The following is a 24,972-nucleotide window of genomic DNA, read 5'->3' as shown; positions in this document are numbered from 1 at the left end:
GAGAAGAAATTTATAAAACTAGGCAAATGATAAAAAACAAGGCCATGGCCGGGCATAGTGGCTCACGCCTGTAATCCCAGCACTTTGGGAGGCCCAGGCGGGTGGATCACGAGATCAGGAGATCGAGACCATCCTGGCCAACATGGTGAAACCCTGTCTCTACTAAAAATACAAAAATTAGCTGGGTGTGGTGGTGCATGCCTGTATTCCTAGCTACTCGGGAGGCTGAGGCAGGATAATCACTTGAACCCAGGAGGCTGAGGTTGCAGTGAGCTGGGATCGCACCACTGCACTCCAGCCTGGCGACAGAGCGAGACTCTGTCTCAAAAAAAAAAAAACAAAAAACAAAAACAAAACCAAAACCAAACAAACAAAAAAAACAAGGCCATATTAAACCTGGAACAAACTAGAAGTTAATGTGGAAAATAGAAATATAATCATAATATGGTACATAGGGCATTGTGGCAATTTATAGTCATAATATTGGAAACACTGAATATTGGTTTAACAAAAGGTTATGATTTACATCAGAGAAATGCAAATTAAAACCAAATGGAGATACTGTCTCACACTGGTCAGAATGGCTATTATTAAAAAGTCAAAAAATAACAGTTGTTGGCAAGGATGCAGAGAAAATTGAATGCTTATACACTGTTGATAGGAATGTAAATTTGTTAAATCCTGTGGAAAACAGTATGGAGATTTCTCAAATAACTAAAAATAAAACTATCATTCTACCCTGGAATCCTACTACTGGGTGTCTACCCAAAGGAACAGAAGTTGTTTTATCAAAAAGATGCCTGGCTTAACTGGGCGAGGTGGCTCACGCCTATAATCCAAGCACTTTGGGAGGCTGAGGTGGGTGGATCACTTGAGGTCAGGAGTTCGAGACTAGCCTGGCCAACATGGTGAAACCTCGTCTCTACTAAAAATAAAAAAATTAGCTGGATGTGGTGGTGCACACCTGTAATCCCAGCTCTTTGGAAGGCTGAGGCAAAAGAATCGCTTGAACCTGGGAGACAGAGTTTGCAGCGAGCTGAGATTGTGCCATTGCATTCCAGCCTGGGCAACAGAGCGAGACTCTGTCTCCAAAAAAAAAAGAAAAAAGAAGACACCTGGCTCATGCCTGTAATCCCAACACTTTGGGAGGATGAGGTGAGCAGATCATTTGAGGTCAAGAGTTCGAGACCAGCCTGACCAACATGGTGAAACCCCATCTCTACTAAAAATCAAAACAAAACAAATCAAAACAAAACAAAACAAAACAAAACAAAAAAATTAGCCAGGCATGGTGCCTGTAATTCCACCTACTTGGGAGGCTGAGGCAGGAGAATCTCTTGAACCTGAGAGGCAGAGGTTGCTGTGAGCCGTGATCATGCCACTGCATTACCGCCTGCGCGACACAGTGAGACTGTCTCAGAAAAAACCAACAAACAAAAAACTTAAAAAAAGAAGACACCTGGATTCATATGCTTATCGCAGCACTGTTTACTATAGCAAAGTCATGGAATCAATCTAGGTGCCCATCAACAGTGGATTGAATAAAGAAAATGTGGTACATATATACCATGAAATACTATGCAGCCATAAAAAAGAAGAATAATATCCTTTGCAGCAACATGGATGGAGTTGAAGGCCATTATCTTAAGTGATCTAATGCAAGAATAGAAAACCAAATACTGCATGTTCTCATTTCTAAGCAGGAGCTAAACAATGAATACACGTGAACGTAAAGAAAAAGAGACACCGGGGATCACTAGATGGGGAGGGAGTGGGATGTGGGCTGAAGAACCACCTGTTGAGCACTATGCTTACTGCCTGAGTGATGGGATAGTTGGGACCTCAAGCCTCAGCATCACACAATTTACCCATGTAACCAACCTGCACACATACCCTTTAATCTATTATAAAAGTTGAAATTTTAAAAAATTTAGGTTTTAGATGCTGTTTATAATGATCGAGGAGGTTATACAATAAAAAGTCCTCCTCCACAAAGGAAAATATATTAAAAGTTTCTTGGGAGCTGGGCACAGTGGCTCATGCCTGTAATCCCAGCACTTTAGGAGGCTGAGGTAGGAGGATCAGTTGAGGCCAGGAGTTCCAGACCAGCCTGGGCAACATAGTGAGACCCTGTCTCTATTTTAATCAAAAAAAGAAAAAGGTTTCCTGAGTATCATTTAAGAATATTCTGTGGGCTGGAAGCAGTGGCCCCATGCCTGTAATCCTAGCACTTTGGGGGGCCAAGGTGGGAGGATCACTCGAGCTCAGGAGTTTGAGACCAGCCTGGGCAACATAGTGAGACCACATCTCTATTACAAAAAAAATTAATTTTTAAATAAATAAGAATATTCTATGAAAATGTGAGCGTACTTAGATTCTAAAAGAGTCTTTAAATCATTTTTCTAACTTTTAAAACAAAATTATTTTTGGCCAGGCCTGGTGGCTCATGCTTGCAATTCTAACACTTTGGGAGGCCAATACTGGCGGATCACCTGAGGTCAGGAGTTCAAGACCAGCCTGGTCAACATAATGAAACCCCGTCTCTACTAAAAATAGAAAAATTAGCCAGACGTGGTGGCACATGCCTGTAATCCCAGTTGCTTGGGAGGCTGAGGCAGGAGAATTGCTTGAACCTGAGAGGCAGAGGTTGCAGCGAGCCAAGATTGCGCCACTGCACTCCAGCCTGGGCGACAGAGCAAAACTCTGTCTTAAAAAAAAATAAGTATATATATTTTTATTTTTTAATAGAGTTGGAGATCTCAGTATGTTGCCCAGGCTGGTCTTGAACCCCTAGAAACAAGGGATCCTCCTTCCTCGGTCTTCCAAAATGTTGGGATTAAAGGCATGAGCCACCAAGCTTGGCCAAGAATCTCTAAATCTTTAGAGAAAAAATCAAGTAACAGAATATTGTATTGAGGCATGAAGCTTCAAGACATATATGACCCTACTCCCATCCCAGTGTACGCATGTGTGTGGGCATGGAGAATATGCAAATTGGCTTAGAGGTAAGAGTGTTTTGGAATCAGCACTTGAGAAGCTAGTGAAAACTAGTTTTGTTATATTTAGAATGTGGTCTGTATGTATTTAAATTTTTCTTGAATTGATTCTTACGCAAAAAAGCCTCCTTTGCATGGAGGCTCTGTTTATTGCGGTTAATTATAGTGCTCCAGCAAGGGGAACTTGTTTCTCTTTCTACAGAGACTGCTCTGGGACATAAGTTATGTCCCCTGAGGTGCAGTATTTCACAAGTAAATATCTTACATATTTGAGAAATCTTCCATTACAAGGCTTAAGTTTAATCCTCGTAGGGCCTTCAATTTGCTTAGTTAAGTGATGGCAAGAAGACAGAGGCAGCTAAAAGGAAATGAACAGAGAGGGCAAGTAATAAAAGAGAAGGCCTGAAAGAAAAGTGGCGGAGATTGAGGGCCTTCTACTGGACCTGGAAATTGAAGTAAGGGTTCTCTTCCACAGTCCACTCCTAGTGTATCTGATGCTACTCTGTTCGCACAGTGAGTAGTCTTCCTGGAAGGTACAGCAGTCCGAAGTTCCAAGGCTGGGGCTGAGTAACATGGGATTCAGTAACAGAGGAGACTTGCAAGCACAATTTAATAGCCTTACACTGGTGCTTACCTGTGCTTTACAATCTGCTATTTGGTGGGGTCAAGGGTGGGAAGAGGTGAATGGTGCTGATCCAAAAACTAGTGTGCATAGTTGAGGAACTTGAAGCTCTGAGTTTAAGTTGAATTGCCATGGAGCCAGCATATGGTTGAGTCAATCTTCATAATCATAGCTTAATCCATTGCTTTTTTCTGATTATCAACAGTGTATGCCATCTCCTCCATAAAGGTTTTTCTAATCTTCCAGGAGAAGGGGTTCTTGTCCTCTTCTGAACACAAAACAATATTACTTTTGCCCTTCTTTCAGCATGCATCTCTTCATGCCCTCTATTTTTACATATTTGTATATGCTCAATAAACAGTGCTTTCCTGTGAGGGTAGAAACCATATCATACCTCTTTTGCATACTACACACTGCTTTACATATGTTAGGCCTTTAACGCATCCGTTGACTAAATAGATACCTTTAACAAAACAGTCCCCATAGATTAATTTGGGACTATTCCCTTGATTTCATGGGACTACAAGGGATCCACCTTATATTTACTGAATCCAAACCCCATGACTTAAAATGAGGGAATAAGACACTGGCAGTTAGATCACTACTATGGTGGGGAGTCTTATTCCTAGGCCAGCCCATCCCACTGTATCAATTGCAGTCTTTCATATTAGGCAAGCCTATCCTGTTCTTAAGGAAAATCGAGGCAACCAACAACAGGAAAGTCTACTTGAAGTAAGGCATTTGTAAAGTGTAAGTATAATTTACCTGATGCTTTTTTACAGGGTTAGACAACTAACCCCCTTATGGTTACCTAACATGTCTATGGTTAACTCGTAACAAACAATAAAGAGAGAAGAATAATAGATCTTATTTTTATTTTATTTTATTTTATTTTTTGAGATGGAATTTCACTCTTTGCCCAGGCTGGAGTACAGTGGCACAATCTTGGCTCACAGTAACCTCTGTGAGAGTAATAGTTTTTTTTTTTTTTTTTTTTTTTTTTAGACAGAAGTCTCACTTCTTGGCTCACTGCAACCTCTGCCTCCCGTGTTCAAGCGATTCTCCTGCCTCAGTCCTCCACCCCTCTTCCCCCAACCCACCCCGAGTAGCTATCCCCTAGATCCTGTAATCCTGCCACCATGTCTGGCTAATTTTTTGATTTTTAGTAGAGACGGGGTTTCACCATGTTGGCCAGGCTGCTCTTGAACTCCTCACCTCAGATAATCCACACGACTCGGCCTTCCGTAGTGCTGGGATTACAGGTGTGAGTCGCCGTGCTAGGCCAGAGAGTAATAGATCTTTAACCCGGTATTCAAATACCCTCAAATCCCTGCTCCTAAGCTTCCTGACTGTAGGCCTATTTATCCCATGTCTGAAGGCCAAGATGATGCAAAACTGAACTGCCAGCGGGTTTACATGGTTCACTCCAGGTGGAATGAATCCCTTTACCATCAGACTTCCATGGTAAGCTTACCAGTCCCCTAGGTCTATCAAATGCCACTTCCTCTTTGAAGCCTTGCCCTCTTCTCTTCAGCTAAAAGTAACCTCTGCCTGGCTTAATGGCTCATTCCTGTAATCCCAGCTTTTTGGGAGGCTGAGGTGGGAGGATCGCTGGAGCCTGGGAGTTTGAGAACAACCTGGACAACATAGAACCTGTTTCAACAAAAAATAAAAAAATAGCCGGGCGTAGTCCCAGCTACTATAGGGAGGCTGAGGCGGGAGGATCACTTGAGCCCAAGGGTTCAAGGCTGCAGTGAGCCATAATCACGCCACCGTACTCCAGCCTGGCAACAGAGCAAGACCAACTCATAAAATAAAAGTAACCTCCACATTCTGAAGTTTGCTATTTGCTTATGGCATCAAATCTCTAATCTCTGAGTTACTTATGTCTTCTCTTCCCTACTGTAACAAGCATATTGAAGGTAGGGTTTGTATCTGATTCGTCTTTCAAGCTTACAAATAAGGGGCCATGAATATGTTACTTAGTTCAAGTCACCATCCTGTCTCACTTCAGCTTCAGCAAAAGCCTTCCAACTGTCCCCTAGATTCTACTCTTGCTCTCCTACCCTGATCCTTTTGAAACATATTGGCTCAAGTCAGTACCTTATTTGGAGCCATCCACAGACTTTCCAAGTTCTCAACGTGCTGTCTGTCTAAGTTTGCTGCTATCACCGGCCTCTTGCTTTTTTTTTTTTTTTTTTAATCATGCTAAGCACCTCCTGTCTCAAATGTCCTTGCATTTCATTTGATGTTCTCTCAGTCTAGAATAGTAGCTGTTAGTAGAAGATGGTTTAGAATCCTGGAGATTGTTTGCCTCCTGACTTCAATGCAGTGCTGAAGTCTTCTTCCATAGAAATCCTTTTCAACCACTCTCTGGCACCTCTATAACTCTGTCCTTGAACCCTGTTTTAGTTGAGTCTCAACCCTGAATCCAGAGTGCCTAGTTGAGAAAGGGGGCTTTCCCACTTACAACGTGTATGATTTGGGGCAGGTTAATTAACCTTTTCCTGCCTCAGTTTCCGCATCAGTAAAATGGAAATAATAATTACACATATTTATTGTTTAGAACAGTGTCTATCTGGAACATGGCAAAAGTTCAGGAAGTTATTGCTTTTCTTCATAGCACTTACTACATTTTATTACATACTGGTCTTGTCTTCTACATTAGAAGTAAGCTCCATTAGGGCAGGACTTTGTATTACTGATGACTTTATCCCTAGCTCCTAGTGCAGTGTATTTAGTATAAAGGCCTTCAGTATTTGTTATGAGTTAATTTATTGTTTCAAAAGCCATAAATTGCTATAACAGAAGAAAAGAATTATAATTAAAAATAAAACACAGGCCGGGCACGGTGGCTGATGTCTGTAATCCCAGCACTTTGGGAGGCTGAGGTGGGCAGATGGATCACAAGGTCGAGATCGAGACCATCCTGGCCAACATGGTGAAACTCTGTCTCTACTAAAATAAAAATACAAAAATTAGCTGGGCGTGGTGGCACGCACCTGTAGTCCCAGCTACTCAGGAGGCTGAGGCAGGAGAATCGTTTGAACCCAGGAGGTGCAGGTTACAGTGAGCCGAGATTGCACCACTGCACTCCAGCCTGGCGACAGAGCGAGACTCTAAAAACTAATACATAAAAACATAAATAAAACACAAAAAGCCATAAATGATTGTATTATTTTCTTAAATAGGCTGTCTGTAACTGTGTGAATAGTAATACATCTATTTATTAAAGTTTGTTGCAGGGAGAAACCTTGGGTTTTAAATTCAAATAGTAAATAACCATAAAGTGGAATAATATGTACCTGAATGAGTCTAGTTGACTTTACTGCATTATCGAACTTGACTAGCTAACGGAAATTTTTTTTTTTTTTGAGACAGGGTCTTGCTCTGTCACCCAGGCTAGAGCGCAGTGGAGTGATCTCGGCTCACTGAAACCTCCACCTCCTGGGCTCAAGCAATCCTCCCGCCTCAGCCTCTCAAGTAGTTGGGACTGCAGGCATGAACCACCACGCCTGGTTAATTTTTGTATTTTTTGTAAAGACAGGGTTTTGCCATGTTGGGCAGGCTGGTCTCGAACTCCTGGCCTCAAGTGATCAGCCTGCCTCGGCCTCCCAGAGTGCTGAGATTACAGGCATGAGCCACAGTGCCCGGCCTAAAGCAAACTTAATATGTGATAATATCAGTGTGCTAGGAGAAAAAAAAAAAAAGCACAAGATGATTACATAAAGTGCTTAATACAGTGCCTAGCACAAAGTAGCTTCTAAATAATTAAAAGCAAAATAAAAAATACTTGAAAAAGAAAATGCAATCATGTAGAAATTATAATTTAAGACTTGACAATTGTATACACGTGTGTAACCACCACCCTGATCAAGATACAGAACATTTCTATCACTCCAAAAAGATCCTCCCTGCCCCTTTACAACAAATCTGTTATCCTCCCAAGATGACTAGAGTAAGGACCTTCCAAAGATGTCCATGCCCTAATGCCTGGAACCTGTGAATATGTTACCTTACCTGGCAAATGGAACTTTGAAGACCTTGAGATGGGGAGGATATCCTGGATTACCTGGGTGGGCCCAGTGCAATGGCATGAGTCCTTATAAGCAGAAGAGGAAAGCAGAACAGGTCAGAGAGGTGCAGCGGTGAAGGAAGAGGGAGGAGAGATCTGAAGCATGAGAACTACGTGACCCACTCTTGCTAGTTGTGAAGATGGAGGAAAGGGGCCACAAGCAAGGAATGCAGGTGGCCTCTAGAAGTTGGGAACACCAGTGAAGAAACAGGGACCATGTTTTTATGTCTATAAGGACTAAATTCAGCCGACAACCTTAATGACCAAGGAAACAGATTCTCCTGTAGATCCTCCAGAAAGAAACGCAGCCAGCTGACACCCTGAATTTGGCCCACTGAGCCTCATACTGGACTTGTGACCTACAGAACTGTAAGGCAATGCATTGGTGTTTTTTTAAAAAAATTTTTTTACTAATCAGCCTTCTGAGGTTGAAAATGCATGTTAAGCCGCTAAGTTTGTGGTAATTTGTTACAACAGCAACAGAAAACTAATGCAAACCCACTTTCTGTGCTCTATCAGTATGTATTAGTCTTATCTGTTCTTGGACTTCATATACATGAATTCGAAAAAAAAAAATTTTGAGACAGGGTCTCACTCTGCCTCCCAGGCTAGAGTGCAGTGGTGCAATCATAGCTTCCTGTATAGCCTCAACCTGGGCTCAAGAGTGATCCTCCTATCTCAGCTTCCCAAATGATGGGACCACAGGTGCATGCCACCATGACTGGGTAATTTTTGTATTTTTTTAGAGATGGGGTTTTGCCATGTGGCCCAGGCTGGTCTTGAACTCCTGAGCTCAAGCAATCTGCCCACCTTGGCCTCCCAAAGTGCTGGGATTACAGATGTGAGCCACCGTGCCCTCTGGACTTCATATAAATGAAATGAATACAGCATGAACTCTCTTATGTCTGCCTTCTTTCACTTAACATGTTTTTGAGATTCTTCTAAATTATAATGGTAATTTTATTTTTTACTGCTTATTATTCCATTATGAATACACTACAATTGACTTATCCATTCTCTTATTGATGGACATTTGGGTTGTTTCTAGTTTTTTTTGCTATTATGAATACATATTCTTGTACAAGTCTTTTTGTAAACACATGCTTCATATTGGGTAAATACCTAGGAGTGAAAATGCTGGGTCACAGGGTGCATGTATTATTTAATTTTAGCAGTGAGTTCCAGTTGCTCCATGTCCTCACCACTTCACTGAACTGAGCACTTAAGATCTGTGTAGTTTATTCTATGATTTTCTTTTCCTTTTTTTTTTTTTTTTGAGACAGAGTATTGCTCTGTTGCCAGGCTAGAGTGCAGTGGCGCCATCTCAGCTCACTGCAACCTCTGACTCCCTGGTTCAAGTGATTTTCCTGCCTCAGCCTCTCAAGTAGCTGGGATTACAGGCACGCACCACCACGCCCAGCTAATTTTTTTTTTTTTTTTTGAGACGGAGTGTCACTCTATTGCCCCAGGCTGGAGTGCAATGGCATGATCTTGGCTCCTGCAACCTCCACCTCCCAGGTTCAAGCGATTCTCCTGTCTCAGTCTCCTGAGTAGCTGGGATTACAGGTGCATGCCACCAGGCCTGGCTAATTTTTGTGTTTTTTTTTTAAGTAGAGATGGGGTTTCACCATGTTGGTCAGGCTAGTCTCGAACTCCTGACCTCATGATCCACCCACCTTGGCCTCCCAAAGCTCTGGGATTACAGGCGTGAGCCACCACACCCAGCCCAGCTAATTTTTTTTCTATTTTTTGTAGAGACAGGGTTTCACCATGTTGGCCAGGATGGTCTCAATCTCCTGACATCGTGATCCACCCGCCTCAGCCTCTCAAAGTGCTAGGATTACAGGTGTGAGCCACCACGCCCAGGCAGTTTATTCTATGTTAAAAACACCTTAATAAAAATATCAGGAAAGAAAATATGTAACAGAACAGCGTTTCTATATGCACTACATATGATAACCATCTTTGAACGTCTGTGTCAGAAATGTGCTGTGGATATAAGGAATAAGACAGAAAAAGGGCCGGGTACGGTGGCTCACGCCTGTAATCCCAGCACTTTGGGAGGCTGAGGCAGGCTGATTGCCTGAGGATAGGAGTTCCAGACCAGCCTGGCCAACATGATGTCTCTACTAAAAATACAAAATTAGCTGGGTGTGGTGGGCACATGCCTGTAGTCCCAGCTACTCAGGAGGCTGAGGCAGGAGAATCAGTTGAACCTGGGATGTAGAGGTTGCAATTAGCAGAGATCACACCACTGCACTCCAGCCTGTGTGATAGAGCAAGACTCTGTCTCAAAAAAAAAAAAAAAAAAAAGAAAAAGTTTGGTAATTTACCATTTAATTAATTAAATAATTTACCAGAAAATTTTCCTTCTGGAAAATCACTCTAAAATGAAATGAACTTTGTGGCTTTATTACTGAGCTCAACCATCTAAATATAATCTCTCTGCATATTTAATTTGCTACTCATTAAGGCCATAAGAAATGTTTCTCTATTTCCATTTTAAGACATCTAACATTGCTTACAGGAGGGTAAGCTGTTACAATCTCAATGGATTAAAATTTAATAATATTTTTCAAATTTATAAACATTCCAAACCCTTTGACTCTGAAGTTCCACTTGTAGGAACTTATCCTACATATTTATTTGGACACATGCAAAATGATGTCTGTATAAGGCTATTCATATTAGTATTGTCTAGAATAGAAAAAGATTAGAACCAATCTTAAAAAAAAAATCCATCAATGGAGTTATTAGGCAGCTAAAAAAAGAATGCTTTTTACTGTTTTAATTATGGAATAATTTCGAAGTGAAAAATAATACACGTTTTTTCTTGTATATGCATATAATATCTTGAAAGATAGTCTAAAAACTGACAAGAATAGTCATTTCTAGAGAGGAGAGCTGTGTACGTGACTGAAAGAAGTGGAAGTCTTTATGCCATTTACTCTTCTGAACTTTGGACCATGTGACTATTAACTAGTAAAAACACACATCTCTGCATTACTATAGTAGACATTTTAGGGGAGAATCATAATCTAAAGTAAAACCAGGATCCTTTGGTTAGAGATATCTAATTATGCAGAGATATCTAATTATGCAGCTTATTTTTCTGATGAAATTAGAAAAGTTTAAAGTTTGATCAGTTATTTCTGTTTTTTTAGAGATGGGGATCTCTCTATGTTGCTCCGGCTGGTCTCGAACTCCTGGGCTTAGGTGATCCTCCTGCCTCAGCTTCCCAAAGTGCTGGGATTATAGGTGTAAGCCACTGTGCTGGGCCTTGATCGGTTATCATGTTAAAGAAACAATAAATTTATATTATAAAAGATGCAAAATGTATTCTAAGTCTACATCATGAGCTCCCAAATTGGTAATAATAGAAAACAATGGTTGGAGAGAAAGGGAAGGAAGATAAATTAATAGGTGTGGTAAATAACCACCATCACCTTTCCTGGGGCAAATGAACTATTAGACAGGCTTCTGGGCCGGGTGCAGTGCCTCACGCCTATAATCCTAATACTTTGGGAAGAAGAGGTGGGAAGATCACTTGAGCCTAGGAGTTCCGAGACTTGCATGGGCAACATGGTGAGACCTTGTCTCTACAAACAATAACTTACCTCGGTGTGGTAGTGTGCACCTGCAGTCCTACCTACTGGAGAGGCTGAGGTGGGAGGATTGCTTGAGCTCAGGAGTTCAAGGCTGCAGTGAGCAATGATCATGTCATTGCACTCCAGCCTGGGCAACAGAGTGAGACCTTGTCTCTGAAAAAAAAATCCAAACTCCCCTCCCTCAAAACAGGCTTCTATTTTGGGCATTATTTTTAACTTATTTATACGTTAAACATCTAATTAATCTCTTGAGATGCTGATTTATAGAAAAAAAGAGACAAGTTAATGATGGCTACCTTTAAGCAGGCTTAAAAAGTAACAATTCTTCGTATTTAGCCTTTTTCTTTTTTTTTTTTTGAGATGGAGTCTTGCTCTGTCACCCAGGCTAGAGTGCAGTGGCGCTATCTCGGCTGCCTGCCAGCTCCGCCTCCCAGGTTAACGCCATTCTCCTGCCTCAGCCTGCCGAGTAGCTGGGACTACAGGCGCCTGCCACCACGTCTGGCTAATTTTTTGTATTTTTAGTAGAGATGGGGTTTCACCATGTTAGCCAGGATGGTCTTGATCTCCTGGCCTCGTGATCCGCCCGCCTCGGCCTCCCAAAGTCCTGGGATTACAGGTGTGAGCCACCGTGCCCAGCCTATTTAGCCTTTTTCAACTTCCACTGCATTTTCACATACATTATACCTTTTGTTCCCACATCCTGTGCTGTAGATTTGAGGTTTTATATAGTTTATGTATGAGGAAAAAAAAAAAGATACCTTAGAAAGGCTGATTTGCCTGAAGTTGCATGAAATTTTTTTTTTTTTTTTTTTTTTTTGAGATAAAATCTTGCTGTGTCACCCAGGCTGGAGAGCAGTGGTGCCATCATGGCTCACTGCAGCCTTGGCCTCCTAGGCTCAAGCAATCCTCCTGCCTCAGCCTCCCAAGGGGTGTGTGCCACCATGCCCCAGCTAATTTTTAAAAATTTTTGTAGAGATGGAATCTTGCTGTTGCTCAGGCTGTTCTCAAACTCCTGGGCTCAAGCTATCCTTTCACTTTAGCCTCCCAAAGTGCCAGGATTTCAGGCATGAGACACTGCACCTGGCCTAGTTGCATGATTTGCATGAGCTGAAATACAGTACCCTGGTGCTTTCAATATTAGAGTTTCCATACTTTATAATTGTACCTCCTTAACCTTCAGCCCCCGCTCTCTCTCACTCTAATATCTCACAATCACATTAATTTTTTTGCTGTTTGTATGTCTTCTAAGGGAAATGATAATTTTAACTTTGGTGTAATATTTATTGCACCTATCTACCTAATTTTTTTAATGTATAAAAATTGCATTAAAACATCAATATGCAATTATTTTCCCACCACTCAAAAATTTTAATATGTATTGAAGATTTTGGCCAAAAAATATGCAAAAGACAAGGAATATAAAAATAACTTACAACAAGTTTCTAAAACTTCTCATATATTAAAATTGGTAAGACAAAAATATGATTTATAATACATGTTTGCCATTGTGGTATATATAAGAAAATAGTACTCATACTAAATTCAACCTACTTATCAAAATTCTTAATATAAGAATGAAAATATTCAGATGGTTATAAATAAAGACAGGTATTAAAAAGTTTCTTTTGGACAACATTCTTTGGTGCTGATAAAACTGCATGTTATTATCTATTTATCGTAAAGTCTTTTCAGACTTTACTACATATCTAGTTACAACTGGAAATGAAAAAAATATAAATTAGATATGACTATAGAAAGTAGTTATAGGGTATTTTGATTTCATGGTGCTCAAATATTTATGAATAAGTTTTACTTATTAAACTTTGAAATAACTACCTATTCTTTGATATTTCTTATAAATCTATATGTTCCAGAAATTAGAAAAAAGTTACCTACATAGGCAGAGAATTCAACTGTGAGTTGACAATTATTTACGATGTTCTTAACTGGCTGTTTCACAACATTATAGAGCTAAGAAAGGATGAAAGCTTACCACTGCTTGGATACCAGCTTGATAAGCAGCTTGGAATGTCAAATACATAACAAGAAAGGAAATATTCTACTTTAAAGAAACATGGTAAGTAAATGAATAACATGGACACAACTTAGTATAAGTTCTTTACCCTAATAAATTAATTATTCATTTGCAAATATTACCAAAAGTAAAAAAAATTTATTTTATAGAGTGGTTGACTTTTGTAATACATCAAAAACTGTGATGTTATACACTTCCCTATTCTCACTGCTTATCTCATATCAGTGGTTGAAGTTTCTCCCAAATAATTTAGTTTACATTTAAAGTGGCAATACAGATTTTACTTAATGGACTTAAGTTATAATTAGAAACCAGTTTTATATACAGAAAATTCATAAATATAGAACTTTTATTCCTATTTTATCCTTAGGCTATGCAAAAAGTGGACTAAAAATTTTTCATTTGGGTCTTTGTAATAAACATGTAAATACATATTTACAATGGAGATGCTTCCTGATAGAAAGTAAACAGAAGTAATTTTGGTCTTCACTAGAATCCATCATATCTATTTTTGAAGATGATGTAATACATCATGTTTACTCAAAATTTGATTCCTTTTATACACATAATTTAAATAATTACTCCACTTGTACCATTAATGCTTCATTCTGTATTTAAATTTCCTTTAAGAAAGATTCCTTGATCCAGTAGTAGGGAACTCTGTTTCTGTACAGTTAATGTGTAATTTTTATCCTTCTGGCAGTATTACAAATACTGAGTCATTTAATCTTCATTGTTCATTCTCCAGGGGTAATTCTTGAGTTATCTCACATGATGTAAGTACCATCTTTGCAGTATTTCATGGATTCCATTTGTTTTGTCATAGCCAGAACATCATGAAATCCAGTACTTAGGCCAGACATATGTTGAAAGTATGCCTCCTTTTCCACTTGAATTGTTAAATTGTTTACTCCAGCATCTTTAAGTATTCCTGTAACCTGTTATAAAAATCCAGATATTTTGAAGCATTTAGAGTAATGCATTTAGTACACACGTCTTAATATGCTGTACATAGTTGATACGGGTTGAGTATCTTTAATCTGAAAATACGAAATCTGAGATGCTCTAAAATCTGACACTTTGTGAGTGCCAAGATGGTGTTAAAAGGAAATGCTCATTGGAGCATTTTGGATTTGGATTTTCAGATTAGGGATGCTCAACTGGTAAGTGTAATGCGAGTATTAAAAAAAAAAAAATCCCAAATCGAAAACACTTCTGGTTCCAAGCATTTTAGATAAGGAATATTAAACCTGTGTCACATTTTTAAAATAGTTACAGGGCAGGCACAGTGGCCCAGGGAGGCTGAGGCAGGAGGATCGCTTGAGCCCAGGAGTTTGAGACCAGCCTAGGCAACATAGTGAGATCTTGTCTCTAAAATGAATGAATAAACAAACAAACAAACAAACAAACAGTTACAGTAGTCCAAGATAAATCTTCAAAGTAATGTTCATCATTTAGTTAGTTAAAATATTAGACTCTTTTAGGTCAGTAAATTACTGATTTGACATTCACAGTAGAAAAGGAAAACAGCCATTGTTTCCAATTTGGCACATCTAGAACAGGGCTTTAGTAACTGTTCTGACCTCTATCTCCAAACATAGCATATACCCTGCCAAGTTGATTATTACTAATTTAGGAATATATTTATAATAACTTATTTTTTGATAATCTACTGGGAACCAAGATGAATCAAATTCATAAATGAATTTTTTTACATTAATTAAAGCTTATCCTCTAAACACAAAACTTCGTTTATTTTAGCAATTTTTAGATATAAAACAAATCTAGATGTAAAAAGTAAGTTATATTACCGTTACAGAGTTGGAAGATTAGGCCGGGCATGATGGCTTGCCTATAAACCCAGCACTTTGGGAGGTCGAGGCGGGCGGATCACCTGAGGTCAGGAGTTTGAGACTAGACTGGCCAACATGGTGAAACCCCGTCTCTACTAAAAATACAAAAAAAAAAAAAAATAGGCGGGCATGGTGACGGGTGCCTATAATCCCAGCGACTTGGGAGGCTGAAGCAGGGAGACTGCTTGAACCCAGGAGGTGGAGGTTGCAGTGGGCCGAGATCACGCCACTGCACTCCAGCCTGGGCAACAGAGTGAGACCCTGTCTCAAAAAAAAAAAAAAAAGAGTTGGAAGATTGATATTTTTGAATAGTAAATGACTACTGAGCCATATAACTTATGAGGTGTACAATTTTGGGTATGAATGATCTCAATTGAAATTACTTTAAAAACAAAGATTACCTGCTGTACTATTCTTTGTTCTAGCACATCAGATGTCACCTGTATGTGAATTGTTCCGGCCACAATACTAGCAGAATGACGCCAAAAATGAGGGTCTCGGTATGATATTAATCCTTCAATTTTCTGTATCTGTCAAATAAAAGAGGTGACATAAATGGTCATACAGGCTACTTTACACAACACAATGGAGATGCTTTCTGACAGAGTAAACACACAGATTCCTTGGTCCAGGATCACTATTAAGGTCTTTAAAATACAAAACAAAACAAACAAAAAAACAGCCATAATGAGACGCCAGAAGCAGGAAGGAATAGGAGATGGGAAATTAGCTTAAAGTAAAGGTGCCTAAAATATTCTGATCTATTTCTGGAGGCTACAGATGTGTGGGGGGAAAAAAAAATCTCACCTAGGAATGATGCTAGTATGGCAGCTCTGAGTAGGAAGGCAAATGGGTGTTACAGGTATCTTTATTTTGTTCATTTTTGTTTTTTTTTTGAGACGGAGTCTTGCTCTGTCGCAGGCTGGAGTGCAGTGGCACCATCTCGGCTCACTGCAACCTCTGCCTCCCAGGTTCAAGCAATTCTCCTGCCTCAGCCTCCCGAGTAGCTGGAACTACAGGCGCACGCCACCATGCCTGCCTAATTTTTTTTTTTTTTTTTTGTATTTTAGTAGAGATGGGGTTGGTCTCGAACTCCTGAGTTCAGGCAATCCGCCCACCTTGGCCTCTCAAAATGCTAGGATTACAGGCATAAGCCACTGTGCTCAGCTGTTACAGTTATTGTTATACCTAAAATGGGCTCTTATCAATAGCAGTACCCTTATTTTCCCTGATACAGCACAACTCTGCCTATTTTAACCATGACCTAGACACATTCAATGAACTACAAGTTCTCCTTTACACGGATACATTCATACACACATTATTTGTTATATAGAGATAACACATTCAAAAGATATCCTCAATGTTCAACAACAGAGGATTGGTTAAATAAATTATCAACTACCCATACAATGTAATAATGCAGTCATTAACAATGTATTAGAATATTAATCAACATGACATTATTAAGTGGGAAGAAAATTTATAAAAAACTACGAAAGTTTTTTGCCATTTTTATTTTCAAAAATTTTAATATGGAAACAACTTGTAAAAATGTTTCTTTACATGGTTTTTTATAGAATGGGAAGGAAACAAAAAGTATTTCTTTCCAGGTGGTAAAATTATGTGATTTTTTTTTTCTTTTCTGCACTTTTCTGTATTTTGAAGTTTTCTGCAATGGAGATATATATATATATTTTTTGTTTGTTTGTTTGTTTTTTTAAGACAGAGTCTCACTCTGTCGCCCAGGCTGGAGTGCAGTGGTGTGATCTCGGCTCACTGCAACCTCTGCCTCCTGGGTTCAAGGGATTCTTCTGCCTCAGCCTCCTGAATAGCTGGGACTACAGGCACGTGCCACCACGCCCAGCTAATTTTTGTATTTTTTGTAGTTTTAGTAGAGATGGGGTTTCACCATATTGACCAGGCTGGTCTCAAACTCCTGACCTTGTGATCCACCCGCCTCGGCCTCCCAAAGTGCTGGGATTACAGGTGTGAGCCACCGCACCCAGCCTGCAAGGGACATATATTATTATTGAAATAAAAAATACTTTAGGCCAGGCTCGGTGGCTCACGCCCATAATCCCTCACTTTGGAAGGCCGAGGCTTGAGCTCAGGATTTCAAGACCAGCCTGGGCAACATGGAGAAACCCCAGCTCTATTTAAAAACAAAACAAACAAACAAAAACTTAAAAAAACCCCATGATGTACTACTATCCACTAACTGTGAGGTGAGAGAACTTTACTAATTTTATTTATGAAAACAATGGGTTAAGATGATAGAACTTAAATATTCAAGATGCCATCTTTTCATCAGCAGATCCCAATTACTTTAATATGATGTAGTAAACCACAAGGTGAAAGAGAGTCTATTTTATATTTGTTTATTTCTAGGAATTGTTGGTTTATACTCTCATCTTATTTTTCTACGTGACTGTTTTTTCCTTTGAGACAGTCTTGCTCTGTCGCCCAGGCTGGAGTACAGTGGTGTGATTTTTGGCTCACTGCAACCTCTGCCTCCTGGGTTCAAGCGATTCTCATGCTTCAGCCACTCAGGTAGCTGGGATTACAGGTGTGCGCTACTACTACACCCAGCTAATTTTTTTTTTTTTTTTTTTTTAAGATGGAGTCTCGCTCTGTGGCCCGGGCTGGAGTGCAGTGGCGTGATCTCGGCTCACTGCAAGCTCCGCCTCCCAGGTTCATGGCTCACTGCAAGCTCCGCTTCCTAGGTTCATGCCACTCTCCTGCCTCAGCCTCCCGAGGAGCTGGAACTACAGGTGCCCACCACCGCGCCTGGCTAATTTTTTGTATTTTTTTAGTAGAGACAGGGTTTCATCATGTTAGCCAGGATGGTCTCAATCTCCTGACCTTGTGATCCGCCAGCCTTGGCCTCCCAAAGTGCTGGGATTACAGGCCTGAGCCACTGTGCCAGGCCTAATTTTTTTTTTTTTTTTTTTTTTTTTTTTTTTGTGGGGAAGGACGGAGTCTTGCTCTGTTGCCCGGGCTGAAGTGCCATGGCGTGATCTCAGCTCACTGCAACCTCCACCTCCTGGGTTCAAGCGATTCTACTGACTCAGCCTCCTGAGTAGCTTGGATTACAGGTGCCCGCCACCATGCCCGGCTAATTTTTTATATTTTTAGTAGAGATGGGGTTTCACCATGTTAGCCAGGATGGTCTCAATCGCCTGACCTTGTGATCTGCCTGCCTCAGCCTCCCAAAGTGCTGAGATTACAGGCGTGAGCCACCGCGCCCGACCCTAATTTTTGTATTTTTAGTAGAGATGGGCTTTTACCATGTTGGCCAGGCTGACCTTGAACTCCTGGCCTCAGGTGATCTGCCCACCTCAGCCTCCCAAAGTGCTGGATTATAGGCATGAGCCACCATGCACAGCTAAGATTGTCTTTTTCTTGACTTAAAGAATTATGGACAGTAAGCCTTTGCCTGTTTATATGTGCTGCAAATGTTTTTTCCTGGTCTGCCTTTTATGTTTTATACTTGTTAATGAAATCTTCCACCAACTGGCAATTTTCAACTGGTCAAATTTGTAAATTTTATCCTCCCTTTTTGGCTTCTGGTTTCAAGTATATTAAAAAGTCTTTCCCTATCTTTGTGATTATAAAAATATTTTTCTGGCCGGGTGCAGTGGCTCACACCTGTAATCCCAGCACTTTGGGAGGCCAAGGTGGGTGGATAGCTTGAGGTCAGGAGTTCAAGACCAGCCTGGCCAACATGGCGAAACCCCGTCTCTACTAAAATACAAAAATTAGCTGGGTGTGGTAGGCCTGTAATCCCAGCAACTTGGGAGGCTGAGGCAGGAGAATCGCTTGAACCTGGGAGGCAGAGGTTGCAGTGAGCTGGGATTGCGCCCCTCCACTCCAGCCTGGCAACAGAGCAAGACTGTCTCAAAAAACAAACAAAAATATTTTTCTATTTAGTAGTTTCATAATTTTGTCATTTACATATTTAATCCACTGGAAATGTATTTTCATATAACATGGTATAGAGATATAGCTTTTTTTTCCCCACCAAGTAAAGAAGTAATTAACCGAAAGTTGGTTATTTAGGTCAACTATTTCTCTCCAGTGATCTAAAATACCATCTTTGCTATATACTGAATTCCATAAACTCCTGGGTCTGTTTCTGGACAACCTATTTTTATTTCTTCTTTTACACTACATACCATAATTCCTCATTTATTTTCATTTTTTATTATTTCTTCTTTTACAGACAACCTATTATTATTATTACTATATATTTTTTTGTGTGTGTGCTGTCCAGGAAACAATCCTAGGTCACAAGAACGAGAACTTATTATTTTTTTAAAAGTTGATTTATGTCTTTATTCTTGTGCAAGGACCCAACTGTTAGTTTTTTTTTTTTTTTGAGATGGAGTCTCGCTCTGTCACCCAGGCTGGAGTGCAGTGGTGTGGTCTCGGCTCACTGCAAGCTCTGCCTCCTGGGTTCACGCCATTCTCCTGCCTCAGCCTCCTGAGTAGCTGGGACTACAGGTGCCCGCCACCACGCCCGGCTAATTTTTTGTATTTTTAGTAGAGACGGGGTTTCACCTTGTTAGCCAGGATGGTCTCGATCCAAACTGTTAGTTTTGTCACTTAATTCTGTTACTTTATAATTGCAAAGTAGGATCCTATTAATTAATTCTGTAAGTTTATATATGTTTTCTTATTCTCAAGCACTAACTCTTCGAAGTAAGTTCCAAATAATTTTAGAACATCACAAACCATAAACAAAAATATCCAATGAAGGCAACTAAATTGAAATCTAAATAAAATAAAATCAACATCATTATAATAAAGAGTCTTCTCATCCAAGAAAATCTCATCCATCTATTCGGTCACTGTTTTATGTCCTTTAAGTAAAACTGTACTTTTCTCATTTATATCTTGCATATTTCTTGTTAGGTCAACTTATTAAATTTTAAATGCTGTTTTATATTTCTTTTTTGGCCTTGTTTTGTTTTATTGTTTATTTGGTTGTCTGTTTTACTTCCAACAAAGACTTCAAAAATGTGATTTTCAAGGAAGAAAGTAGTGAAGAAATTACATACAGTACCTTTTCTAAAGCAATATGTAGTTCTTTTTCATATTCTGGTGGCAATCTCAAGAGTAGAACCTGGCAGGCATCTTTAATCAGTGGAACAACACTGAGAAATATTAATATAGCAATAAAAAGAGAACAGAGTGGGTCAGCGATGAACCATCCAAACTGCTCTATAAGAATTGTGGATACAATCACACCAATGCTGCCAAGTGTATCTGCCAAAACATGTAGAAATACACCTACAAATAAAATATATAAGAACATTAAAAATTAAGGCACGTCTAGTTTTTTAATACATTCTACCAATATTACTGGATACCTACTGTGCACCACATACTCTGCTACTGGCTAGTACTTCAAAATGCCTAAAACATGGTCACTGCCCTCAAGCAATTCAGAATACAGTGGTAAAAATATAAGGACATAGGCACTCACGACACAGCGTGCCGAATTTTATGGTGTACTTTGTCTGGAAAGGCTTCCCAAAAATCATACTTGAGGCAAGTTTTGACATTACCCACGTTACTTATATTAAGCAATCAGAATAAACAATTCAGCATAATAAATGATTAGTACTTCCTCCATTTTTTTTATAGTGCAATAAAAATTTCTAAAAAAGGAGTAAGAATTTCCTTTTTGTAATGAAGGTTCATAATAGCACACTGTGTTTACCTTGCAACTAATATCTATTCAGCTGTCACTATGAAAAGGACTCTATAATTATAATCATTTAAAAACTAACATTTAAGAACAAATATATTTTCATTTTTTTTTTGGATACAGAGTCTCACTCTGTTGCCCAGGCTGGAGTAAAGTGGCATAATCTCGGCTCACTGCAACTTCCATCTCCCAGGTTCAAGTGATTCTCGTGTCTCAGCCTCCTGAGTAGCTGAGACTACAGGCGCCTGCCACCACAACCGGCTAAGTTACGTATTTCTAGTAGACACACGGTTTCACCATGTTGGAGAGACTGGTCTTGAACTCCCGACCTCAGGTGATTCACCCACCTTGGCCTCCCAAAGTGCTAGGATTACAGATGTGAGCCACTGTTCCCGGCCTCATTTTCTTTTTAAAAAATTTTCTGTGACGGCCAGGCATGGTGGCTCACACTTGTAAGCGATTCTCCTGCCTCGGCCTCCTGAGTAGCTGGGATTACAAGCACCTGCCACCATGTCCGGCTAATTTTTGTATTTTTAGTAGAGACAGGGTTTCACCATATTGGCCAGGCTGGTCTTGAACTCCTGTCCTCAGGTGGTACTCCTGCCTCAGCCTCCCAAATTGCTGAGATTAACAGGCGTGAACCACCATGCTCCCAGCCAGAATGTCCCTCTTTTTAAAGGCTGAATAATATTTAATTTTATGTGTATTCAGGTAAGAGTATTTTCTATAGTGATAGCTTCAGACCTTTCTTTTAGTCACAGATTGCTTTTTAAAAATCTTATCATACCAGAAGCCCAAAACTTAATACAAATAAACACAGAGGGTTGATTTAGAACACAGTCGAAAAGTAGGATAATATTTTGCACGGACTCACCCCTCATGTTAGCATTCATGCCTCCACCCGCAGATCCGTGGCTGTGACCATGCCCATGGTCACTGTGTCCATGCATATGATGTGAATGGCTGTGATCAGATGAGTGACAGCTTCCTTGAGAAGCTCCATGGGCATGGCTATGGGCATGGCTAAAGGCACAGATACCAATAAGGTTTACTATCAGCCCTCCAACTGAGACTGGCTAGCAAAAGGGAGAAAAAAAACCTTTAAATTAGTAATTTAAAAATAGACTTGTTATTTAAAAGTTATTATATAGCTATATATGTTTTTCTGTTTACAGTTTTGAAAGTATTCACAGTAAAACCTAAGTTTCAATAAGTCCAAAATTTTAAAAATGTGAATTTTAGAACATTTTAGAAGAAACATTTTAACTTTCAAATATCAAGCAGAATTGGTAAGTAGAGGAATGTGGACTTATTTCAATTAAGAATGGTATGTACTTGGTTTATGGTTTATGTATAAATAAATGATGCAAAGTTTTGTTTTGTTTATTGAAGAGTTTGAAAGTACTGCTTACTAGGGCAAGCATACACTGTACCTGAAATCTTTATATTACTAGGTAAATTTGAACAGTTTATATGCCAACAATTATAATTTATTAATGAGCAGATTCCAAATATGGTCTTATTATGTCTTAAACACAGTAAAATTTTCCAAAGTAAAACAAGTATAATAAAAAGGAAACATACAATAGTAATCTCGCATTTATTTAAATTAAAAACAAATTTTTTTCTTTGGTAGAGACAGGGTCTATGTTGCCCAGGCTGTCCTCAAACTCCTGGGCTCAAGCGATCTTCCCGCCTTGGCCTCCAAAAGTGTTGGGATTATGGGATTACAGGCATGAGCCACTATGCCTGGCCTCTCATTTTTTTCTTAACAAAGTGAATGAAATTACTTTAATTTAATGGTGCCACAATAATACTCCAAAGGATAAACAAAGTTACTTTTCCTTGATTATCTGCTCTTACAAAATGATCTTGAATAGTAGTAGCTCAGGGTGTTAATTTGCCTACATCTACAATTTAAAGCAATCCATTTGTTTTATAAAAGGAAAATATAAATATGAGAAGGACAAATACTTTTAATTACTTTCCAAAAGTAGTAAGAGATTTACTTTATTAAATGTGTAGGGAGGTTATTTACTTCTTCCTGATTCGGACCATTTGACTCCAGATTTTAAAATTTCATTAGGCTTTATAAGCTTGTAGATGGTTAATGACTTTGAATGAAACCAAGTACTGCTTACAGAGACTCCATCATCTCATAAGTACTCCTTCTCCCCTACTAAAAAAATACTTCATATTGTGTATTTTATCAGGAACATAAAAATGTAGAAGATGAAAGTCCCCTATAATTCTACCACCAAGGGTTAGTCATGCTTAAAATGGTGTATTTTCCATCTGTGTACTAACATACATACACAGAACACCCTTTAAAACCAACAATGTAATCATAATGCTATTTTACAATTTTTTTTTTTTTCATTTTGAAACAGAGTTTTGCTCTGTTGCCCAGGCTGGAGTGCAGTGGCATGATCTCGGCTTATTGCAACCTCCGCCTCCCAGGTTCAAGCAATTCTCCTGCCTCAGCCACCCAAGCAGCTGGGATTACAGGCGCCCGCCACCATGCATGGCCTGCAATTTGTTTTTCACTAGTACATCTTGTAAATATTTTCAGGCCAGTATATACAGATATATCTCATTCTTTTCAATAGCTCCATAGTATTCTATTATATAGATAACAAATTTATTTAATTACTTTTTTCACTGGTGGACAGTGAATTGTTTCCATTTCTTCACTATTATAAATAAGGGTACAATGAATCATGTACTACTTTTTTTTTTTTTTTTTTTTTTTTGAGGCAGAGTCTCTCTGTCACCCAGGCTGGAGTACAGTGGTGCAACCTGGGCTCACTAAAGCCTCTGCCTCGTGGTTGAAGTGATTCTCCTGCCTCAGCCTCCCAACTAGCTGGGATTACAGGTGTGCGCCATCACGCCCGGCTAATTTTTGTATTTTTAGTAGAGATGGGGTTTCACTATGTTGACCAGACTGGTCTCAAACTCCTGACCTCAGGTGATCCAACCACCTCGGCCTCCCAAAGTGCTGGGATTACAGGCGTGAGCCACCGCACCCGGCCAGAGTCATGTACTTCTATATGTTTGTGTGAATGTTCATGTATAATAAATATTAAATGTCAAAGGATACAAGCACTAAAAAATCCAAAAAAGTCTATTTTTCCAAACTGTATTCTAGAAACATTTTTACTCATGTATGCTTCCACCAGCAAGATCCAGAGCTGCTTTCTGTCATTTAACAACTGATTTCCTACGACAAGCCAGGTGCTAGAACTGAACTTAAGAGTTAATAATACGTAATTCAGGTCCTGAAGATACTTATATATCTTAATTGTGGAAGAATGACAAATTAAACAACTGCAACTCAATGTTGCTAAAAGAGGAATGCACAAAACATAATGAGAATACTGAGAAAAGGAATCTAACAAACTTGTGGAGAGAAGAGGGGGATTAAAAGTATTTCCAAAAATTAGCCAGGCGTGGTAGCAGGCGCCTGTAGTCCCAGCTACTCGGGAGGCTGAGACAGGAGACTTGCTTGGAAAAAAAAAAAAAAAAAAAGTATTTCACATAAGCAAAATCTTGATGGAGGCTGAAGTAAGGAAAGGAAATGCCAACTACAAGAAACAGCACATGTAAAGCTTTGGTGGTACAGGGAGAACATTAAAAGTTGCTATAGCTGGCCAGGCCCAGTGGCTCATGCCTGTAATCCCAGCACTTTGGGATGCCAACGTGGGAGGATTGCTTGAGGTCAGTAGTTCGAGACCAGCCTGGCCAACATGGCGAAACTCTATCTCTACAAAATATACAAAAATTAGCTGGGCATGGTGGCACATGCCTGTAATCCCAGCTACTCGGGAGGCTGAGGCACGAGAATCGCTTGAGCCTGGGAGGTGGAGGCCACAGTGAGCTGAGATCATGCCACTACACTCCAGCCTGGAAAACAGAGACTCTGTCTCAAAAAAAAAAAAAAAAAAGAGAATTTCTAAGAGGGAGCAGTATAAATGTAAACAGCAAGATAGGAAGTTATGTTGATATAAGTAAAAAATAAAATAAAACCTTCTTAGAGCAATAACTGCAAACAGTTAAACTTTAGGATA

The 24,972-nt window shown here is 39.6% G+C and overlaps 1 protein-coding gene and 1 long non-coding RNA gene across 9 annotated transcripts in view; one reads left to right on the top strand and one right to left on the bottom strand.

Annotated features, from left to right (window-relative positions):
- LOC129059418 (uncharacterized) overlaps window positions 1–24,972 on the top strand; it is a 56,039-nt gene that overhangs the window by 27,695 nt on the left and 3,372 nt on the right. For both annotated transcript variants that reach the window (XR_008525293.2, XR_008525294.2), the window contains exon 4: window positions 13,271–13,378. This is a non-coding gene — a long non-coding RNA (uncharacterized LOC129059418). The remainder of the gene's footprint in view (window positions 1–13,270; window positions 13,379–24,972) is intronic.
- Window positions 13,455–24,972, bottom strand: part of SLC30A5 (solute carrier family 30 member 5) — a 36,039-nt gene continuing 24,521 nt past the window's right edge. For 4 of the 7 annotated variants that reach the window (XM_024247482.3, XM_024247481.3, XM_063724131.1 and 1 more), the window contains 4 exons: window positions 21,780–21,981; window positions 20,258–20,484; window positions 15,591–15,719; window positions 13,455–14,274 (listed from right to left, as the gene is read on the bottom strand). In XM_024247482.3, coding sequence (XP_024103250.1) covers window positions 14,104–14,274; window positions 15,591–15,719; window positions 20,258–20,484; window positions 21,780–21,981 — 729 coding nt within the window. In that variant the 3' untranslated portion in view covers window positions 13,455–14,103. The remainder of the gene's footprint in view (window positions 14,275–15,590; window positions 15,720–20,257; window positions 20,485–21,779; window positions 21,982–24,972) is intronic. The other 3 variants (XM_063724134.1, XM_054555607.2, XM_063724132.1) reach the window with 1 other exon arrangement.

The sequence above is a fragment of the Pongo abelii genome, chromosome 4, assembly GCF_028885655.2.
Source record: "Pongo abelii isolate AG06213 chromosome 4, NHGRI_mPonAbe1-v2.0_pri, whole genome shotgun sequence".
Classification (NCBI taxonomy): domain Eukaryota; kingdom Metazoa; phylum Chordata; class Mammalia; order Primates; family Hominidae; genus Pongo; species Pongo abelii.
The sequence above is the reverse complement of the archived record's forward strand: the minus strand, read 5'-3'. Positions and strand labels throughout refer to the sequence as shown.